Source organism: Pholis gunnellus (assembly GCF_910591455.1).
Source record: "Pholis gunnellus genome assembly, chromosome: 14".
Taxonomy (NCBI): domain Eukaryota; kingdom Metazoa; phylum Chordata; class Actinopteri; order Perciformes; family Pholidae; genus Pholis; species Pholis gunnellus.
The window spans coordinates 19,622,239-19,641,393 of NC_136541.1; the positions used below are offsets into that span (position 1 = coordinate 19,622,239).

Below are 19,155 nucleotides of genomic sequence, written 5' to 3' on the forward strand. Positions count from 1 at the left end.
TTAGTCAACAAAACAATTTGAGACATTTTGAGGCTACAGCCGGCCCCAGTATTTTTACGCATTCCCACTGCATGGAACGGTGTGGCTCTACTCAACCTGACTCGCTCATTTTTGGTTTTACCGTTAGCAAAAGAAGAGTAGCCATGCTATCGTTAATAGCGGCCCCAATTTTCTTTTATTCTCTTGAGCCTGATTTTTTTAAAACAGAAGCCTGTAAAACTACGCCGTACAAGTGCAGAGGTTCCTATGTTTGGTTGCCGATGAAAGGATTCAGCGAGTATCGTGCTGAAGATGGAAGTCACGGCAGTTTCACGAAAGTTCAGGAAAAGGACCCTGTGCCAAAAGTGAGTGGAGCCAAACCATGCAGTGAAAATGAGGCATTTGTTGTGTGGTTATCGTGGTTATACGTGAGGCGTTGTTCTCTTCGACCACCGGTTAGTGGAAAAGACACGACTGATGCTCACCTAGCATTAGCATTAGCACAGCTTCCTGTGCTCTCCACTGCAGAGCCGCTGATAATTCAGAAGCTGATGTACTCACCTGTTTACTAAGATACTGTTCTGAGCTTAGCTTGAGAGGAGAAGTTAAAGGAGGAGGATTTAAATGGTCAAACGCTGATATCAATACTGGAATTTTCATCTCTGCTGCTTTGTTGCAGCTTGTTGTGAGTACCGGTATCGTCAAGTAAAGACACAAAGACAGAAGGTTCCTGAACGCGATGTGCTTCTTATTAACAGGAATGTTGGTTTGGTTTACATAATTTGCCTTATTTACACTGCCATCTTTTTCACATTCAGTTGTTTCTCCTTACTTCCTCTGTGGGCGGCCCAACGGAAACACAGTATGCTATTTTTTTGCCCACTGAGCTGACTCACCGCTGCACCTGGGAATTCTGTTGCCTTGCTCAGGGGCAGGTTGATAGCAGTGGTAGGAGAGGAGAATCTCATTTTCCTCCTCCTCCTCACCGAGAATTTGTAATCCGGCCTGTGGATCCTGAACGGTGACCTTCCAATCGTAAAGCAGCCTCTTCTCCCTCAAGGCTCCTCCGCAAGTCTGAGAACACGCCTCATGTTTACATCCCCCCCTGGACGCTGGCATGCTGTGTGGATGTATGTGTGCCTAACATGGGGGTGTCTTTACCCTTTACCCTTCCTGCGCCGGGTGATAATGAGAGGAAATATACACAATGGAACCACTTTTCTCGTTGGAGGCGGGAGAGAGAAGGGTAGACAACGAAAAACAGGATATGGAGGAGAAAGAAAGACGCTCTGATACAGGGAGGAAAGAGAGAATAGGGTGTGACTCCGATAGCCAGAAAGAGTGATTGCCTATTGACTTGATGAGAGAGAGGATGCATCATTATATAATTGTAAATCCCAGAAAGATGGGGTGTAATATGGCTTCCTCTCCTCCCACTGCTGCTTCGGTAATTCATCCCTCTCTCTTTCCGTCCTTTTCTATCTCTCTCTTTCGCCCTGTCACCCATCAATCTTTTTCCAATTACCTGCTCTGTCTATCCGCAAATCCATCATAATCATTTCCATGGTAACGGGTTGCATCCTCCATCGGCTTTGGCCTATTGTTCAATATAATTGCACGCCAAAAAAGGTCTTTAGAAGAGGGAAGGGGAAGCACAGAGAGACTCAGGTCTGGATATTGTCTCTGCGTTCGTGCGACAAATGTCTCCCCCCCACGTCTCCAAAGAGTTCACTTCAGAGGAGATAGTCTGCTTAATTTCTGCCGTGACGTCCATTCATCAGACATTTTATTAGCCATTATGCGCAGATTGGCTTCACCCCAGGCTGATGAAACATCTTCTCCGCCCACACAACTGTCAATTACTGTGAAAATGAGAAAGCGGAGCTGCCCATACAAGGTCAGAGAAAGAACGTAAATGATATGTTAGGAACGAACACTCTCCAAACACATATCGAGGTGCTTTTATTTTATTTGGCAAGTCATAATTGTGAGTTAATGAACACAATTTCTGAGAGTGCCTCGGGTCTCTCTGTATTTCCACATGATTACCAAAGAACCCTTTTTCACTCAAACCTCACCCAGCCTTTGAGGTCACATGATTAGCCGACTGACAACCGCACCAAAGTGATCCATGTGTCCCCCAGCAGGTCCTTCGCTTTTCTTGCTCAGTGCGAACCCTCGATCATATGCCGAGTGATAGAAGGTGTATCGTCCAAGTTAATAAAATGATCTTTTTTGTAGCGAAATTAAAGGATAGGTTCGCCATTTTGTTAAGTAAAAACAGAAGCCTTCCTAAAGCGCTGCCAATGAAAGTGATGGAGGACAACAGTCCACACATAATATATCTTTTAGTATAAAAACTCTCTATTGGTGTTTCACCGAACAGTGTTTCCTTGCCGAGCTGAGGAGGAAGAGTAGTAACAAAAAGAGGGACTTTTATATTGAAATGTCTAACTTTGGAAGACACCTACTTGATTCAATGTGTCCTTACACAATGGTTTGTATGATATCTTATGAAGTCACCCCTCATTTTTTGTGCGTTCTTCCTACGAAAGTCAGACAACACGTGTCAACCTTTTCAAAATAAACTTCCGTCTTCACAGGAAACATCTTGGTAAGGTTTAGGCAGTGAAGCTACTTGGTAAGGTTGAGAAATAGATTGTGAAATACTTCGAAACTTTTGTAAGGTTTAGGAAAAGATCGCGGTTTAGGTTAAAATCACTGTGGAAGTGGCGTTACTTAAGTGTGGAGGTGTGGCAAATAAAGCAACGTTGCCTTCTCATTTCACACGGGGCACCAACAACTGTCTCCTGGGTAAGAGACACGTTTTTGTTTGACCAATCCACCACCACTCCCATCCGTCCTCTGTAGGTTTGTCATGTCTTTATACTTTGTCGTTCACGATTACGTGGATTGCATACGAATCGATTTCGTAGGTACAGCTACCAGCGCTGGATGAAACCAGCTTGCTTGATTTGTCAAACTCTTGACTGTTGAAGCATCATATTAACTCCAGATCAACTTTGGAAAACATTTTCGTACGGGATAGGTGTGGATTATCTTCGCCATCACTTCCATTAGAAGCAACATTAGTAAGAGATTTCTTAATGGACGAAATGAGGAGGAGGAATGATGACAACAAGAAAAATGTGTTATGTCCACATGAGCACCTGAATATTGCTCCTAGAAAGACTTGACACGTTGTGAATCAACCCTTTAAGTTGAGTAATCACCACCTGGTAATCGGATGAATTAATTCCAGTCAGGAGTCAAAAATAGTCATCTATGGTGTCTTTTTGCCAACACTGTCTCCTACAAAATAACTTCCCAATATAACTAAACTTTACTCTCCATTACGGTTCAAGGGGACACATTTTCTCAAATACAGTCGAACTTTTAAACAGTTTGAAACATGTGGTTATAAAACAAAACACAAAAAATGGTTTGGTTTAAAAATGATGACAAAATTAAAACAAAACATAGCTGCAACCAAAGCACTTGCTTATGTTCAGACAAGAAAATAACTCACCCTACACGTGGACATCTGCGGATTGATTTCAAACGTATCTGTGGGAAGTCAAAAGCAAACATGATCCTCAACACAATATTCACAATGCAGTTCCGTTGTGCGGGTACATCATTTTTAGGAGACGGGGCTGATTTTCGTTGTGAAATAATTGGGCACCCCACAGAGAAAACACATGAAGCGCTTTAAAAAGGTCCATGAGTAGCCCATAGGTCTACCCCACCCAAAGACCTGAAGGGTTTAGCATGCTGAAAACAAAAAACAGGTTGTCTGACCACATCTTCAGGATAACTTGTTTATATGTGTTCTACATGGCCACACTTAGAATGCGGGTCTTTTGTAGTTCTGACACGGTTAATCATACAAGTGACGACGGTCTCTCTCCTCAGACGCAGTCACGGTGTGTCACTCGGTTAACATGAATGATCCTTTGTTAAATTGCTTTGTTTATTAAAGTGTAAATGCTGTCTTGTGTTATCCTGCAATAATGCAACTTTAATGCCTGTGTCGATAAAACTTCACCGAGTATGAGCGATCCCTTGGCTATGAACATGGCTGTGCTTTGTGTCCCGTCATCCACCCACTTCAGAGCGAAAGAGTGCCCTTTAGAGTTCAAGCCACACCACCAACGCTCTGCAGAGCATTTCTGGGACGCAACCACGAGGAGAACGTAAGAACTCTGATTGGTCAGTGTTTATACATTCTGTGTGTGTAATGTATTTAGTTAAAAAGTTGACCAATTGGATAGTCTAACAAAAAGGTGTTTTCTTTTAAAGTAGATACCGACCTCTACTACTGTATGTCCACAGGCAAATATAGCTTCTTTTTCTTCGATGGCTTATCATAGAATTTGGTCTGTATAAACACACACACAACAGGGACACACTCAATCATGCTCAAGCCTCGTGTTGTGTGCTCCACCGCAGTTTGTCGGCCTGTCGCTATTCTTTCTGGTATTCAGCAGAGGGCCGCTACAGTCACATACACACACATGCACAGGCAAACCAAAGGACCGTAGCCCTATACTACAAAACGTTCTCACAGTTTAAACATGAAAATGTACCTAAAATATTAGTACGATTAGGTCACTTTCACCGTGGTAGTTACAAACAAGGTCGGACACTGAAATATTATTACTTATGAGTAGTGTAAGGCATTCAAATTCCAAAAAAGTAATTATATTGCCGTTATAAATCCAAGTAACGCTGCGTTACCAGGACGTGCTTTGGTTTTGTTTGTGCCAAGTAAGCTTAGGGGCCACCACATCTACTGGCATCACAACAGGAAGTCAGTGGTAAAGTAGTAAAGCCCGCCTCTTGTTTGATTGGAAGTGAGACATTGACGAGCGGCGTACCGCCTGAAAAACGAGGCTCATTGCTCTGAATATCTTTAACATGGCTCCCGACGCCCCCGTGTCCTGCTGCGGCACACGGCCACAGAAGTGCATGCTGCACCCATTCAAATGAATGTGTATTCACTAACCTGAGGTCATTGGTACCTATGGGCCACATAACGGTGGGAATTCAATTTGCAAAACAGTAAACTTTGTTATTCATGAGGAGAAGCCGGGGAATCATTATCTCCTTTGATTTCAAATGCGCCAGTGTTTGGCAACTTCACTGTCATGTCAGAGGAAGAGTGCAACGGTCATTTTAACAGCAGTAAAACACACGTTCAATAGGAGTATGTATGTGTATATCTATTTCATTTGATTGTTTCTTATTAACTGGTGTTTGGTTTAAGTGTGTATTTTTCATTGCCAACTTTGTATTGCATCAAATGCTTGCTTTTGCATCAATGGCTTACACCCATTCATTTAAATATTAAAGCGTATTTGAATATTAGCGAGCAGATCTGGGAGCTGTAGCTGGCATTCCACGCTGATAGGAGACATGGAGTGTTTTGTTATTGTGCTGTTTAGTGACATGTAACGTCCTCCATCTCCCATCAATCTTCTCTCTCCCTCTTCCTCTCTCTCTCTCTCTCCCTCCCTCTCTCTCCCTCTCTCTGCCTGCTCAGCTGCATCAAGTCACACAGAAGTGTAGCTTTAGAGACAGGAAATTAAGAGATTGGGCTATGAAAATAAAAGACTCAATATTACCAGAGAACTTTTATTCAATAAAATGCTTGGCTGACATAACTGCATCTATGCTGTAGTTTCTGCTGCTGTGGAAGCCACTATTGGTGGGTTCTATATCAGGTTTATTTTCTTATTTTTTTGGGACACAGTGATGAGAATTGATATACATTTTTAAACTATGACTTTGCTGATTGTCATGGAAATGATGTTTCTCAATAATAACTGGATTTTATAATTATATGAAATTAATTCATCTGAAATAATTGATTGACCTACAGTGGCTGAAAAATTGTTAATTTTACAACCTGGTAAAAAAAAAATCACACGATAAGGTACAGTAACGGGAATGAGCGGTCACTGAAACCTGCTATGGATTAATAAAGGTAAAGATTAAAAACAATCTGTGTAGGTCTCTATGTAGGTCTGAACAACTGGTTCCTGTTGAATCAATTGCTGATTTGAAATAGGGTCAGATAAGAGGATGTAACAACTTCATATAATAAAGAATAGGTCAAATCCCTATAGTTTTCCTCCTCTGTGGTGAAGTCCCTATAAAGAAATGGTGAAGTGAACTTAAGTTCAGCTATTTCAGAATAGGTCTGTAAAGGGATGGGTATATTCTTGTTTGACCAACTTTTTGATTCTATTCAATCGAGCAATTGTGGCTTGAATTGATCTCCAGCATCATCACCAACAGTTATACTTCAGTAGAAATCATCATGTAATAGAGTTGTATTACCATTTTTAATATTAGGCTAGCAAGGGAACAGGTATACGTGGAATTTAGGAAGACCTGTGTTGGCAGACAGCTCCCCCTCCGCTCCAGCCTATTCTGATTATGATCCTAATCTATAAACCATACGCAGACTATTCATAGCCAACAAAACAACAACAAAATATTTAATTATCAATCAGACATTAGTAAGTAAATGGAAAGCGACAGACTTATTGATTGGTCACAGTAATATTGAAATAAGATATTAAAAATATACCTGAAAGTATAGCAGAGTTGATATTTGAAGTAACATTGAAATGTGTGATGCATTTGTCAAAGGTATGCTATGTTGCATTGTGTAAAAAGGTGTATAAATATATGTATACAAATATAAATTAGAGTAGTATGGCGAGTGTAACTAAACAATAATGTATTATGACAATACAAAGACCCTCATGAGAAGTTTTAACCTTATTCCCTTTAACAATTCGCACACTTTTCGGTGAAATGCCAATTTGTAAATACCATGTTTTATTTTGAAAGTTGTGGTCGGAAGTCTTGTCTGATATCCTGTCTGGGTGACACTAGCTGCACAGCGTGTGTGCGTGCGTGTTTGGAAGTGTGTGTGTATGTGTGTGTGTACTCGGCTTCCTGCTGCTGCTCGGTGTCCGCACACCGTCCGTCTAGTCAGTGTTGATCGGCTCGCCATGGCGGAAGGACGCAGAGAACAGCCGCCTCATCCCCTCCTCTCCTTACCACCAGCCAGCAAGCGACCCTGCCTGCGCCCTGCTCCCCGAGGTCCCGGCCCGGGGCCCGGCCACGGCAGCGGGTTGCCCAGCTCCCGGTTTCGTTCCCCGGAGTCCCTACTGGACTGCGCCGCGAAGGCAGTAGCGGAAAAGTGGGCCTTCGAAAGAGTGGAGGAGCGCTTCGAGCGGATCCCGGAGCCCGTCCAGCGCCGCATCGTCTACTGGTCTTTTCCCCGCAACGAAAAGGAGATATGCATGTACTCTTCGTTTCAGTGCCGAGTCGCCGGCGAGGAGGGTCCGTCGGCGGCTACCGGCGGGGCTGGGGGTGCTGGGTCCGGAGCTACAATCGCCGGCGGTGGCGGAGGATCTACCGGTACGACGGCTACCGTGGGGGCAGCCGGAGCAGTGGGGACGGGAGACGGACTGCCTTTCCGCCGGGGTATCCGTCTGCTAGAGACCGGTTGTGTGGAAAACGTTTTACAAGTCGGTAAGTGGAATATTATAGTAAAAACGAAGCGAAGCTTTTTGACACCAAACAGTGTGGACCGTTTCCAAGTCTCGTCGCTGGAGCTCTACTGGGGATGATTGATGGAAGTTTTCGCTGCTATCGTGGAAAGTATGCAAAGCGGCTATTTTCCCCGAATATACAACCGCACTTGGCTCTGTGCGTGTTTTTAGTTTAGTAGGCTTACAGGGAAACGTTTGCTGTCAGTTTTTCGACCTTTTATCGGCCCCTCTGTGAAAAGAGAAGCGAAAATAATGTCGCTTGCTAGCTTAGCCGAGCAGCTGCTGTTAAAAAATTAAAGGGCTTCTTCCTATTGTGGCTTTTCATTACTCCGGAGCTCTACCGCCGGCTGCTGCGTCTTTGCCCGGCTTTGCCTTGACACGTTGAAGCCTCGCTGTGTGTATGTGTGTGTGTGCGGGGCTTTCAAACACAAGAAAACCGTGTTTAGGCAACTATCGAGCACTCTCCTTCCTCTCCGGGGCTCCTCGTCGACGGTCGGAGCTGGCTGGAGCCGTAACCCCGGCAGGCTGGCAGGGGGGGAGGCGCGGAAGGAGGAGGGTTGACAGACGCGGATACAAAAGCGTCGTAGCGTCGGGGCTTTATTTTTGTTTGTGCGAATGCCTCGTTGCAAAAAAAAGTCGTTTCTTCTTTAACTCGCCGTCGGTTGAGGACGGCTTAGGCGAGGAACAAAGGCGGTTATTGGGTCCCTTATTATGATTAATCCAACGTTAATCCGTAAAAAAAAAAAAAAAATCCCCCCGCAGCTTTTTGTTTATTTGCCACTGCTGGTCGGACCGGACAAAGAGCGCAGTCGCCACCAGCGTGGAGAATACACGCTAGGAGTGTTTTGTGTTGTTTTTATATTTATTACTAAAGTTAACCCGTTAGTACTCTGCCTGTAATGCTAAACTGCGTTTTATTAGTGCGTTTACCCGCAGCCTCTCAGTCGCTCGCAACACAAAAGGGCTTCCCAGTCGAAATGATCGATACGCGTCTCGCGTTTCCAGCGCTCTGCGGAGAGAGGGCTGTTTCCAAACAAAGGGCCATTCCGCAGAGCTTCATCTCCACTCACGGTCTCATTAGCTCTCACGCACCCGGCTCCGCGCAGCCACAGAATTAGCTTTAGACATCGGGGAAATTGATGGGATGAAACCGATAGATTGTGGGGGGAAGACAAACAAAAAACAACAACCAGCCTTTTGTGGGTACCGGGAGAAGATTTTTCTTCGGCCATATGGTGTGAGAGCCACTGGAGCTTGTCTGGGGGTTTCATGTTGCTCCAAGGTATCTGGAGAGAGAGAGAGAGAGAGAGGGGGGGGGGGGGGGGGGGGGGGGGCTGTGGCTGCTGCTGCGTTTCTCTGTGAATGCCTGTATCTAATTGCATCGTATATGCTTATCGATTCCACCCCCATAATTAAATGAAATTTGAGACTTGTGAATATGAAAGTGAGATATTTGCTCTCAGTGAGATGCGTCGCTGTTTGGCTTGATGGGTTCTGGTCCAACTGAGGAAGTTGATTTTGTCAGTTATTGAAGTCAGAAGTGTGTTTGAGAGAGTTCGAAGAGGTGACCTACTTTTAAACACTTCCTGTCATTACAAAGACATCGACCTGCTGCTCCAACACACACACACACACACACACACACACACACACACACACAGGTGAAACTGTATCTTGTGTGTGAGCTGAACTGGGGGAATAATCTGCTAATTCTGGTGCGTTCATGTACAGAATTCCATTGGAAATAATTCAAAGGTTTTGTAGCACATAATGCCAGCGTGCAAATTGGGGGGGATTTAAGAAACCGCACTCCCATTGGTTGTGAGCGTCAAAAAAAAAAGCACACGCTTCCAGTCTTACCTGCCTCGAGCCCCCCCCCCCACACACGGTTTTGTCTAGTCTGTCAACAAAAAACGCAGAAGACGGGGGTCAAATAGCTGTGTGACACCAAGATAAGATTTGGCTTGTTCCAACACTGCACACCACGGGAACCGGTTACCGTGGCGGGGTGTTCACTGACTCACCTAACAGGGGAACAATTGTTTTTGCTGCACAGCTGGATTTCGGATGGGCTCTGCGACCAAGCGCGGCGCTCATTAAGGATCGTGTTACGCAACCTGTACAACGGCAGTGGCAAGATCGCTTTCACCCGACATGGCATAATTTAATCGCCACTTAGAGTAGCGACAAGTACTTGTGTTTTTTATTTTAAGGAAGCAAGATGGACTCGCCAAGCGCTTTGTAATAGGAACTTAGCCGGGGGCGTTTGGCGCGAGACAAGGTGGCGTATATGGTCTGTACACCAAAACCAACAGCTTTTATTCCACTTTAATTCAGTTCAGTTTGCTGTAAGTCATCATCTGTCTGCATGAAGCCGGGGCTCGGTGATGCCGCTGTTGGTTCGTCCGCTGGTGCACGACAGGTTGTAAAGACACCCACCAAGCACGCAACCAGACACACTGGAAACACTGAAGCGAGGCCATCACAAGATATGATTTATATATTTTTTGGTCATTCACAGCGGGAGCTCCTGTTCCCCATCGCAACTCACACTGTCGTCTGGAGACTTTGTTCCGGTTTCTCAGAATCGGCGTGCCTAAAGCCAGATCTGGAATTCCTCTTGTTTTTTTTCTCCCCAGGTAATTGCTAATGAGATCTAGTGCTAAGGAAGGGGGGGGGGGGGGTCTGCTTCTCTACTGTGTGGGACTTGACAGATTCGGTGTCCGAGTCTCGGAAAGTTTAAGACCAGACTAGGAGGAGTTTCCTGCTGTTGCCAAAATAGAAAGTTGAGGAAACACAAAATCTCGTTTTTTGTAATGAGACGGAGCTGCATGAGGGATATACATATCTTTTCAGGCTGATCTGTATTGCCCTTAAAGTTTGCATATGCACCAGGGCCTCCAGCAAGCTGAGTATTAATAACATGGTTTGGGAAAAGAGGGTGGATTCAGTAAGAACTGATGAGGTGTACCATCAAAGATGTCCGCGTCAACAATTTCAAAAAAATGAGTTGGTATGCCCCATATGCCCTCTGCCCATTACACGGGAAGGTCTTTGTCTGTCAGCCTCTTTTAAGCGATACTGACGGATTGAAGAGACGTGAGCTCATCAGCAACTCATCGGCCCATGTGTTCATAATAATCTACTCCTCGCTCCGAGTCATAATTAGAATAATCAAAGCTAAGCGTACTTGTATTTGAAAAAAAAAACATCATTCGCGCACACACACACACACGCACAAACATGTGCACCCTGAAGCCCCTTCGTCAGAGCCTTATAAAGTCCTCAGAGAGCGGGAGGAAGGGATATAAGAGGAGGGAGGGATGGGGGGGGGGGGTTCTTAAGCTTTGAGTCAAGCTTTGGGATTATTGGGTCATGCTTTGTTACCCAGCTGTAGAGAAACCCCTTGTTCACAGAAAGAGGGGGGGTCCTGTGTGTGTGTGTGTGTGTGTGTGTGTGTGTGTGTGTGTGTGTGTGTGTGTGTGTGTGTGTGTGTGTGTGTGTGTGTGTGTGTGTGTGTGTGTGTGTGTGTGTGTGTGTGTGTGTGTGTGTGTGTGTGTGTGTGTGCACGTCCCCTGTCTCTGCAACGTTACATAAAGCTGTAATGGGTCCCCGACGCCTTTTGAAGCACCGGTGACTCTGACAAAGCGAGGCAGCAAAGTTGAACAGGATTAAAATGTATGGGAGAGTCAGTCAGCCCACACTGTGGGGCTGCTGAACTCTGAGCATCGCACGTCCTGAAGCCGCCGCCTTTTAATCAGGGCTGGGTTGTAAGCATCAGCACTTTTTGGTACCGATTGAGTATCTCAACAGCACTAAAAGTTGACACATCGAATACCTGGTCATCCTTTTTCTAAATGTATTCTGGGATCAGACAGCGTTCTCATCAATTCCAGATGATTTCAACGTTTCAAGACAGGCAACGTTCTTGATTGTCTTTTTGTGTTCAGACAATATGTACCGTTTGAGAATTTTGGCTTCTTTTGTTAAATACAAAGTGGGGTTTGGGGATAATTCAATATGATGATGTATCATCACATATCGAGTTATCGTGACGCACAATTACGTTGTCTAAACTGATAACTTCCCGACTTAAATGTCTCGGAGAATCTAACGTGAAATATTTTGAGGGAATACCATTTGAAGAGTACGGTTTTGTTTTTCACACTTCCAATGACCATTTAGTTCAATGCGATCAACAAACAAAATATTTATTTATTTTATTTTTTATGATTTAATTTGAAACTGTTCATGAAAAGTTCATTTTCCACAAATATTCTTGATCAAATGAGAAAGAGTGACTTACCAGAAAACGTACTATATCGTAAAATATGTATCGTTATCGAGATATGAAATCGCCTACATCAGGATAGCTGGCAACTAATGCAAAAAAATGAAGAATTCTCAAGGTAATGTATCATAAAAGCAAGTCCTTCCCGGAGCCCAAGGTGACGTCTCTAAATTGCTTCAAACCCCCCAAAATTCATATCGCAATGGTATGAAACAGACGAGCAGCAAATCCTCAAATTCAAGACGCCGAAAACTGTGAATGTTTGGTCATGTTTTTGGCATATAGGTTAAGTAATCAATCCGGTGGCAAAATTGTGACTTCACGTCCAATATTGCTTATTTTTAAGAATGTGTAGCTGATTGTTAATGTAGGCATTTGAGATCGGCTTTGGAGAAACTTTACCCTGAAGTGTGTAAAAGAGCAGCTATTTGCATAAGATTTCACATCATTCTTTTTTTTTTTAGTGTGGTTCATGTGTGATTCTCAGTTAGTTGAGTGAGTGTGTGTGTGTGTGTGTGTGTGTGTGTGGAGGGAGTTGTTGGTGATCGGTCTTGCCAGTATTTCCTCAGATGTAATTTCCCGGCAGAATGGCCGCAGGGTTCCGTGTTGTGGAGCAGCTCGCGAGCCTCTGGTGTAAATCCGCTCTCCGATTGCTCAAGAGTGTTGCGCTTCAAGACAGAAGGAGGCGGTGAGCTCATCCTCCCTCGCCTCATCCCCCAATCTTTTCTCATGACTCGACACAGCTCATTTTCCCTCTTTCTGCTCTCCATCCTAATTCCTTCATCTGCCTTTCACTCGACGCAACTATATGTAACTCTTGTCTTTCGTGCCCTTTTTATATGTTCTCCTACACATCCTCTCTCCGTTTCTGTGCCTTGCATCAGTGAAAGATGACTCTCACTTTAATCATATTCTGTCTGTAGGCTCCCACATAGTAAAGGGATGTTAGTGGGCCAAGGCGGGATCTCTGAGGGTTTCCTTTCCTTCTTCTTTGCTTTGCTCCTGCCGCTGGTCGAGGAAGTGTTGATGGTTGGTTGGGAAAGCTGGAAAGAGTCTGTCATGACTCCGTTGAGCGAGGGCGAGGTCAGACGGTCGACAGCAACACTGACGCCGTCGGGATGTTGGCTCTCATTTCCTCTGTGTAACGTCACAGAGGAACCCTGTACTGACTGTAAGCTGTAGATATGTGTATTCTGGAGGAAGTAATACATGTACTGTATGTGTCGGAAGATTTGACTGGTTGTCTTCATTGTTGGCTCTTCGGTCCAGTCTATAGACTGGAAACTATAGACCCTTGCACACCCAGTACGTATATTTTCGTACGTTTAAAAAGTAGATACGACCTCACGTTGTGTGAATCCCGTTTACACGACGACTCCGGAACTTGTGTCTGTCATTGTTTTTCGGAAGAGTTTGGATTTTTTTGCGTTTTTTCTCATGTGAGTTGTTTGATCACTCGGAGCCAACATGCATGCAAACGTCATCATCCAAAATGGCCTCTAATAAGCTGATTGTCTTCACAAAAGCATTTTACGACAATCAAAAGTAAATAATACAGAGAATTCAAAGAGACTGTGGCAGGTGTGGTCACAGAACCGCGGGGAATCGGGTTGATCACAAAAACAAAGGATTTAACGTTACGAAGCATCATACTGTAGTCATTGCCCTCTAGGCAGCTAATCGATAGCTTCTTGCTAATGTTCGTCATTTTAACAGTGTCAGGTTGTCTTGTATTGCACATTTTTGCAAGAAACATAATAATACAATGCATCAGACTCTGTGCATTTGAATTCTGTGTGTAAAGATACTCTGATTTAAAAAAAAAAAAAGAAATCATTAACATTATTTCGAACTTTGTGTGAGAATGCATAGTATTTACTCATAATACTATAATGTAGCGTACTTTTCCATATCGGGCATTTTAATAATTTTTTTTGCTGTTTGCAGCTTTAATTTTGTTTCAAGTCACAATTTATAAACACACATTTTCTTACTTTTACTTGTGTTTTTTGTGCCTGTTTTACGTTATCTACGATCCTATTAATGTACATCAGTGTAATTGGATTCTTATGTCTGGCTGCTTTCGTGGTAAAGCCCTTTGAAACTTTGATTTACATTCTTTAAATGCTCATCATTATATTCATTTAAAGCAATGGAACATTTTCAACTTGAAAGTGCTTTAACCTTCACAGCCGTGGTAATTGTAGTTGGATGCTGGGACATTAATTTGCAAAAGCAAATCTTTTCTTTATTTTCTTTCTCCTTAAGTGCATTTCTTCTTGTATATCTATTTATCATTGCATATTCACAGCAGAGCCCATTCTGTACCACGACTTAAGCCACTTAAGCACACACACACACACAGGCTGTCTTCAGCCCTTCCTCGGCACACAACGCAGACAGACAACATTTAATCAGTGTAATTAATTCCGTGCCCGCCACACTCGAAAAGAGAGAAACTGGTAAAACAACTCGTCCCCGCACTCTTATTAGCTCTCGGAGAGGCTCGTGAAAGATGAGGCCATTAGGACGACGCTCTGTTTTCGTATTCATCAAAGGAAGAGGCGCCTGTACGCACGCGTGTGCGTGAGAACGAGAGCGCACGAAAGCTGATTATCTAAAATATTACTCGGAGGTTGTCGTTTTAGGACTTCCTTCCATCAAGTAACAACAACAAAAAAGAGGGTTTGAAGCAGCAAACAGAGATCGGTTAGGTATGTGGAGGTGAGAAAGAAAGCCGTTTTTTATGTTCACACAATTGTTCGTGTGTGTGTGTGTGTGTGTGTGTGTGTGTGTGTGTGTGTGTGTGTGTGTGTGTGTGTGTGTGTGTGTGTGTGTATAGACAGATCGCAACACCGTGATTACTTTAGAGGAAAAGTGTTCACTGTTGTCCCCGTTTGAATAACCATAGACTAGACGTAGTGGTTTGTGGACTGAGTGGTTTTGCCGTCCAGCGATTTTGCCGTCGCCATCTTTGATTACGGCCTTCACCATGTTGTTGTTTTTTTGCAACCAATGAACAGAAGTTATCATGTTTGGATTGTGGAGGAGTGACGTAAAGAAGCTGTATACGGTCCGGTTCGCGCAGCAACCTGTTATTCACAATAAGCCCGCCCCAAAGCATCCTCTGCTTTATGGTCTATTTTACTCTAAAAGGACCATCATTTACTAAATGAACATCATGCTGTGTTGAAGAAGACTTGAAACTAGAGACTGAGACCATAGTTCCCTATGCGTACTGCTCAGAGTGATCGCAGTGACCGGCTCGTCCACTGACAGCAAGGAGCTGCACCGTTAACGGAGGTTGCATTGACTTACATTATGGTTCTTTCAAGCTCAATTCAGTAAAAAACAATTATTGGGGCAAAGGTTTATAATAATTATAAAGCCGTCATGATGTGTTCAAAGTTTGGTGAGAAACTAGAATAAATCCAGTTGTTTGCCCTACTTCTTAGCAGCTACATAAGACGTAATTAAACTAGTGCCACAATGTTTTTTCTAATAAAAGCACGTATTTAAATAAAAATACAATTATTTATTCCTCAATCATTTCAGTGGTGTATTGTTATGCAAATAGAAACTTACAGAAATGTCGAATTTCTGTAATTATTTTTCAGGACGGTAATACAAATAGAAAAGTTACCTATAAGTTATAACCTTGCTGTCATTTTTCGTTCTTAGAAAGAAAATCTGACTATAACAGAATCAACCAAGAAAATTGCAATCTCTGTTTTTTGGAAGCTTATTCTCTGCTCTTTTGATGTAGATGGCATTACGTCCTTGCAAAAGAAAAATGTCTCCTGGGACATTTGACCATTTGCAGAGATGGGAAAGGTTTCATTAACTGGGTATGGATATTATCAACGCTGTGTTATTGAAACTAATTCAACTCACCATTGAATTAATGTAAAAACTAGCTAGATTGTTACTTTAAAGCCAAAGAAGCTTTTTAAATGGAAGTGTTACTTCAGTGCAGCACCCACTCCTGTGAAATGAATCCCGCCTCTTTCCTCGCTGTATTTCCAGCATTGTGTTTTTCCTGCGTGCTCTCTGTGTAAACCTGGCCCTCGGGTATTTCAGCCACATTTTTTTTTGCAGAGATTTTTCAGCTATTTCATTTCGACTCCGGACTTGTTTGCAGTTTGCAAGCGCTAAAAAAAAGAAGAAGAAAAAGGCATTCTTCACCATCAGTACTGTTTGCTCAGCCACTCGTCCCTCAACAACAGCTCCTGTCATAACAGTTGTCAGCACAACATGTGTGTATATGGAGGCTGTGTGTGTGTCTGCGCATGTGATGAGATAAAAAAAAAAAAACACACACAGAGCAAACAGGTTTTTTACCACTCCTGTCCTGTTTTCACGCCCTCCCAGTCCCATGTGCGTTTCCCTCCACCTTCAGTGCTTTTACCTTGGGTGGTGGGTGTGCAATTATCAGCCCAGGTCAATGGTGGCCATGTCCTTTTTCACGTTTGAAGCTGACAGCCTGCCGCATTCAGGTATTGCACTGTTCGACACCTGTCTTTTTAGTGTGTGTGTGTGTGTGTGTGTGTGTGTGTGTGTGTGTGTGTGTGTGTGTGTGTGTGTGTGTGTGTGTGTGTGTGTGTGTGTGTGTGTGTGTGTGTGTGTGTGTGTGTGTGTGTGTGTGTGTGTGTGTGTGTACACATTTGGCCCCTGTCCACATCTCGGAAAGAGAGGCTGGACATGAAAGAGAAGGCCGAGGCTGGCAGGCCGGACTATTATGTCCTCGTTTGGTTGTAATTGCCTAACAAATGTCGGAGGGAAATGGACAGACATGGAGGGGGATATAGGGAGTATTTGAAATGCAAAACAGACCCCAACCACTCTGTCTCGTGATCCTGAATTCTATAATGGGGGGGGGGGGGGGGTAATTTCATCTCATAACTCATTCCGCTGTGGCTTCAACAAGACAGGGAAATCCAGGGTGATTTAGGTGAGGGAGGAAAAGCAGTGACAGTTCACATTGTTAAAAAATAACAGAAAGGTAAATCTCTGGGGGGTGGGGTGGACCTCCTATGCGGAGGATGTGATTGTTCGCGTGGATTTTTACTTTATTTGGACTACATGAAAGACAAAGAAGTTGTGTCACAGTACTTTTTTTACCTCCAAATTCAAACTTCCAGTGTTATTGACCCGAACCGTTCTTGTTGAAGTGGGGGAGGGACATAAGCAGCATTACTCTCTTCATCTCCTGCTGTTGATTACTTGATGGTTGGATGGAACGCATTCAAGCAGAACTCTCGTTCAAGGCGTCTGGATGTGCGTCTGTCTTCTTTATGTTTTGCTGCTTGCAATTTTGGAAGATTCCAGAAAAGCTTAAAGGGATAGTTGGGCATTTTTGTATTTTTATTTCATTTTTACATAAGGTGGTATGACCTGTGGAGCAAGTTTGCAGCTTTTTGGATGGAGGGGAGCATATGGGGCCAGCTAACAAAAACTTTTCAACTAAAGTTTCTAGTTTTTTTTGTAATTTAGTTAAAGCCCTAATTTCTCTCTCTTTTCTTTTTAAATTAACTTTTTTGTATTCAGTTCTATTAAATTGCTACTTTCCAATGTGGAGTTTGTTGACAGGCTAAAGAGAACACGGGACAAGAGACGATCTAACTTTTGGGAAAAAGAACCTACACGAAACGCACCCAACGTGAAAGAATCTTTTAAGTGAAGTGATTTATATATTTTTTTGAGTTACACATGTGCTGCATTTTGAGCACGGCACTCTCTCGACGTTCCCATAATGCCCTTGCTTTTGCGTCCGCCGGTCCGTGTGCCGATGCTTTCCGTCTCACCTTTGAACAAGGGGAATTGTGTGCTTTTATCGTGCCGCCCATCTCCACTTGAGGTGGGCGGTTGTGGATTATAGATATCAGGCGCACAGATGGTCATCACACCTTTTTTCTATCTTTAATCCACACGTAGTTGTGTATCGCAGCGAGCACCTGTCTCCTATGTTCTTACCCGATCTCTGCAGCACTCAGAGAGCCACCCCCCCCACAACAGCGCTATTACTGCCAACAAGGCGGACATGGGCCCACAGAGACCATTGTGTATGAGACATCCATTATTGTAGGATTAGAAACTATTTCCATACATCTGTCTGACTTTGATGGGAGGAAATGGGAGTCGACAACCACGCCGCGCGTCTTTTTATGTTCGCTAGGCGTCGTCATGGCTTACAGAAAAAAATCTTCACACTTCTTTTCCGTTCCTCAGATAGATTCATCAGCACTGACCCCTCTTCATTCTTCTTTTTTTCAAGCGATTTGATCTTTTCTGATAGCTAAGGTTTTGTCTCTCCCTGGTCATCGCTTCTTTCTCCTCACGCTCCTTCTCTCCCCAAATGTGTGGATAAGGTTTTTAAAGGAAGCACTTACCGCCAAAGCTACGAATAATTATATCACTTAGAGACCAAGTCCCCCTATTATGGTGATTCAGACTGTCAGTGTGCATTAGCAAATGGGCCGGGGGCCTCCTGTGTGGCGGAATTATTCCGAGTCGTGCGCCGCGTGAATCTGAAATATGACCAGCACCCCACTCCTCCACTCCCATGTTCCTTTGTGAACGTAGTCAGAGCCACTCTATTTCATCTGCCTGTTTACATACAGCTGCAAGCACCTTCCAAACCTTTAAGATGAAATTATAATGATGATACAATTAAACAACTTGATTAGTACTGCTTTCGTGTAATCCCGATCGTACTCATGAAAGTACTAATGCGCCAACTAAACCGCGATCAAAGATCAGCTGATCACAGAGAGCCAAAGGGCCAAACTAAGTGTAGGCCACCTGCTGACTCGTATAACGGTTTTAAATACGCAGACAAAAAACAGCTACCAGCAGAAGCTGCTAACAGGCAATATAGGCCTCAAAACAGTTCTTATGCAGGGATCGATGGTACCGGTTGCTACTGGCAACCATGTCTGAGAAATCACTTTTTAAACCACAATCCAAGGCTTCAATGCCAGAGGTGCCAACGGACGGATGTGGTGGGAGTCGGAACAAAGGTTCCAGAAAAAGCATCGTTTGAAAGGGAGAGAGAGCAGATGAACAAACAACCAGCAACCTGATGTGTGAATAACATGACATAACGGCTGCACCACTGCTGTCGAGTATACCAGCAACTGATACCTGAAGACACTTGAGATTCAAATAAATTCAGATAAAACACAAAGAATTATGTTATGTGTAATTAAGATTTTGGTCTTTTTATGTCACATTGTCATTACTAAGCTGACTTATAAGAATCTTAATTATTTAAAGTAAAAATTGACTAAAAATGGCAACCATGTTTTCAGT

General features: G+C 43.6%; 1 protein-coding gene across 2 annotated transcripts in view; it reads left to right on the forward strand.

Annotated features, from left to right (window-relative positions):
* Window positions 1–6,923: 6,923 nt before the first annotated feature.
* Window positions 6,924–19,155, forward strand: part of zswim5 (zinc finger, SWIM-type containing 5) — a gene marked incomplete at its 5' end in the record, with an annotated part of 59,160 nt that continues 46,928 nt past the window's right edge. The window contains one exon of one of the 2 annotated variants that reach the window (XM_079172828.1): window positions 6,924–7,533. In XM_079172828.1, the coding sequence (XP_079028954.1) occupies window positions 6,930–7,533 (604 nt within the window). The remainder of the gene's footprint in view (window positions 7,534–19,155) is intronic. The other variant, XM_079172827.1, reaches the window with a different exon arrangement.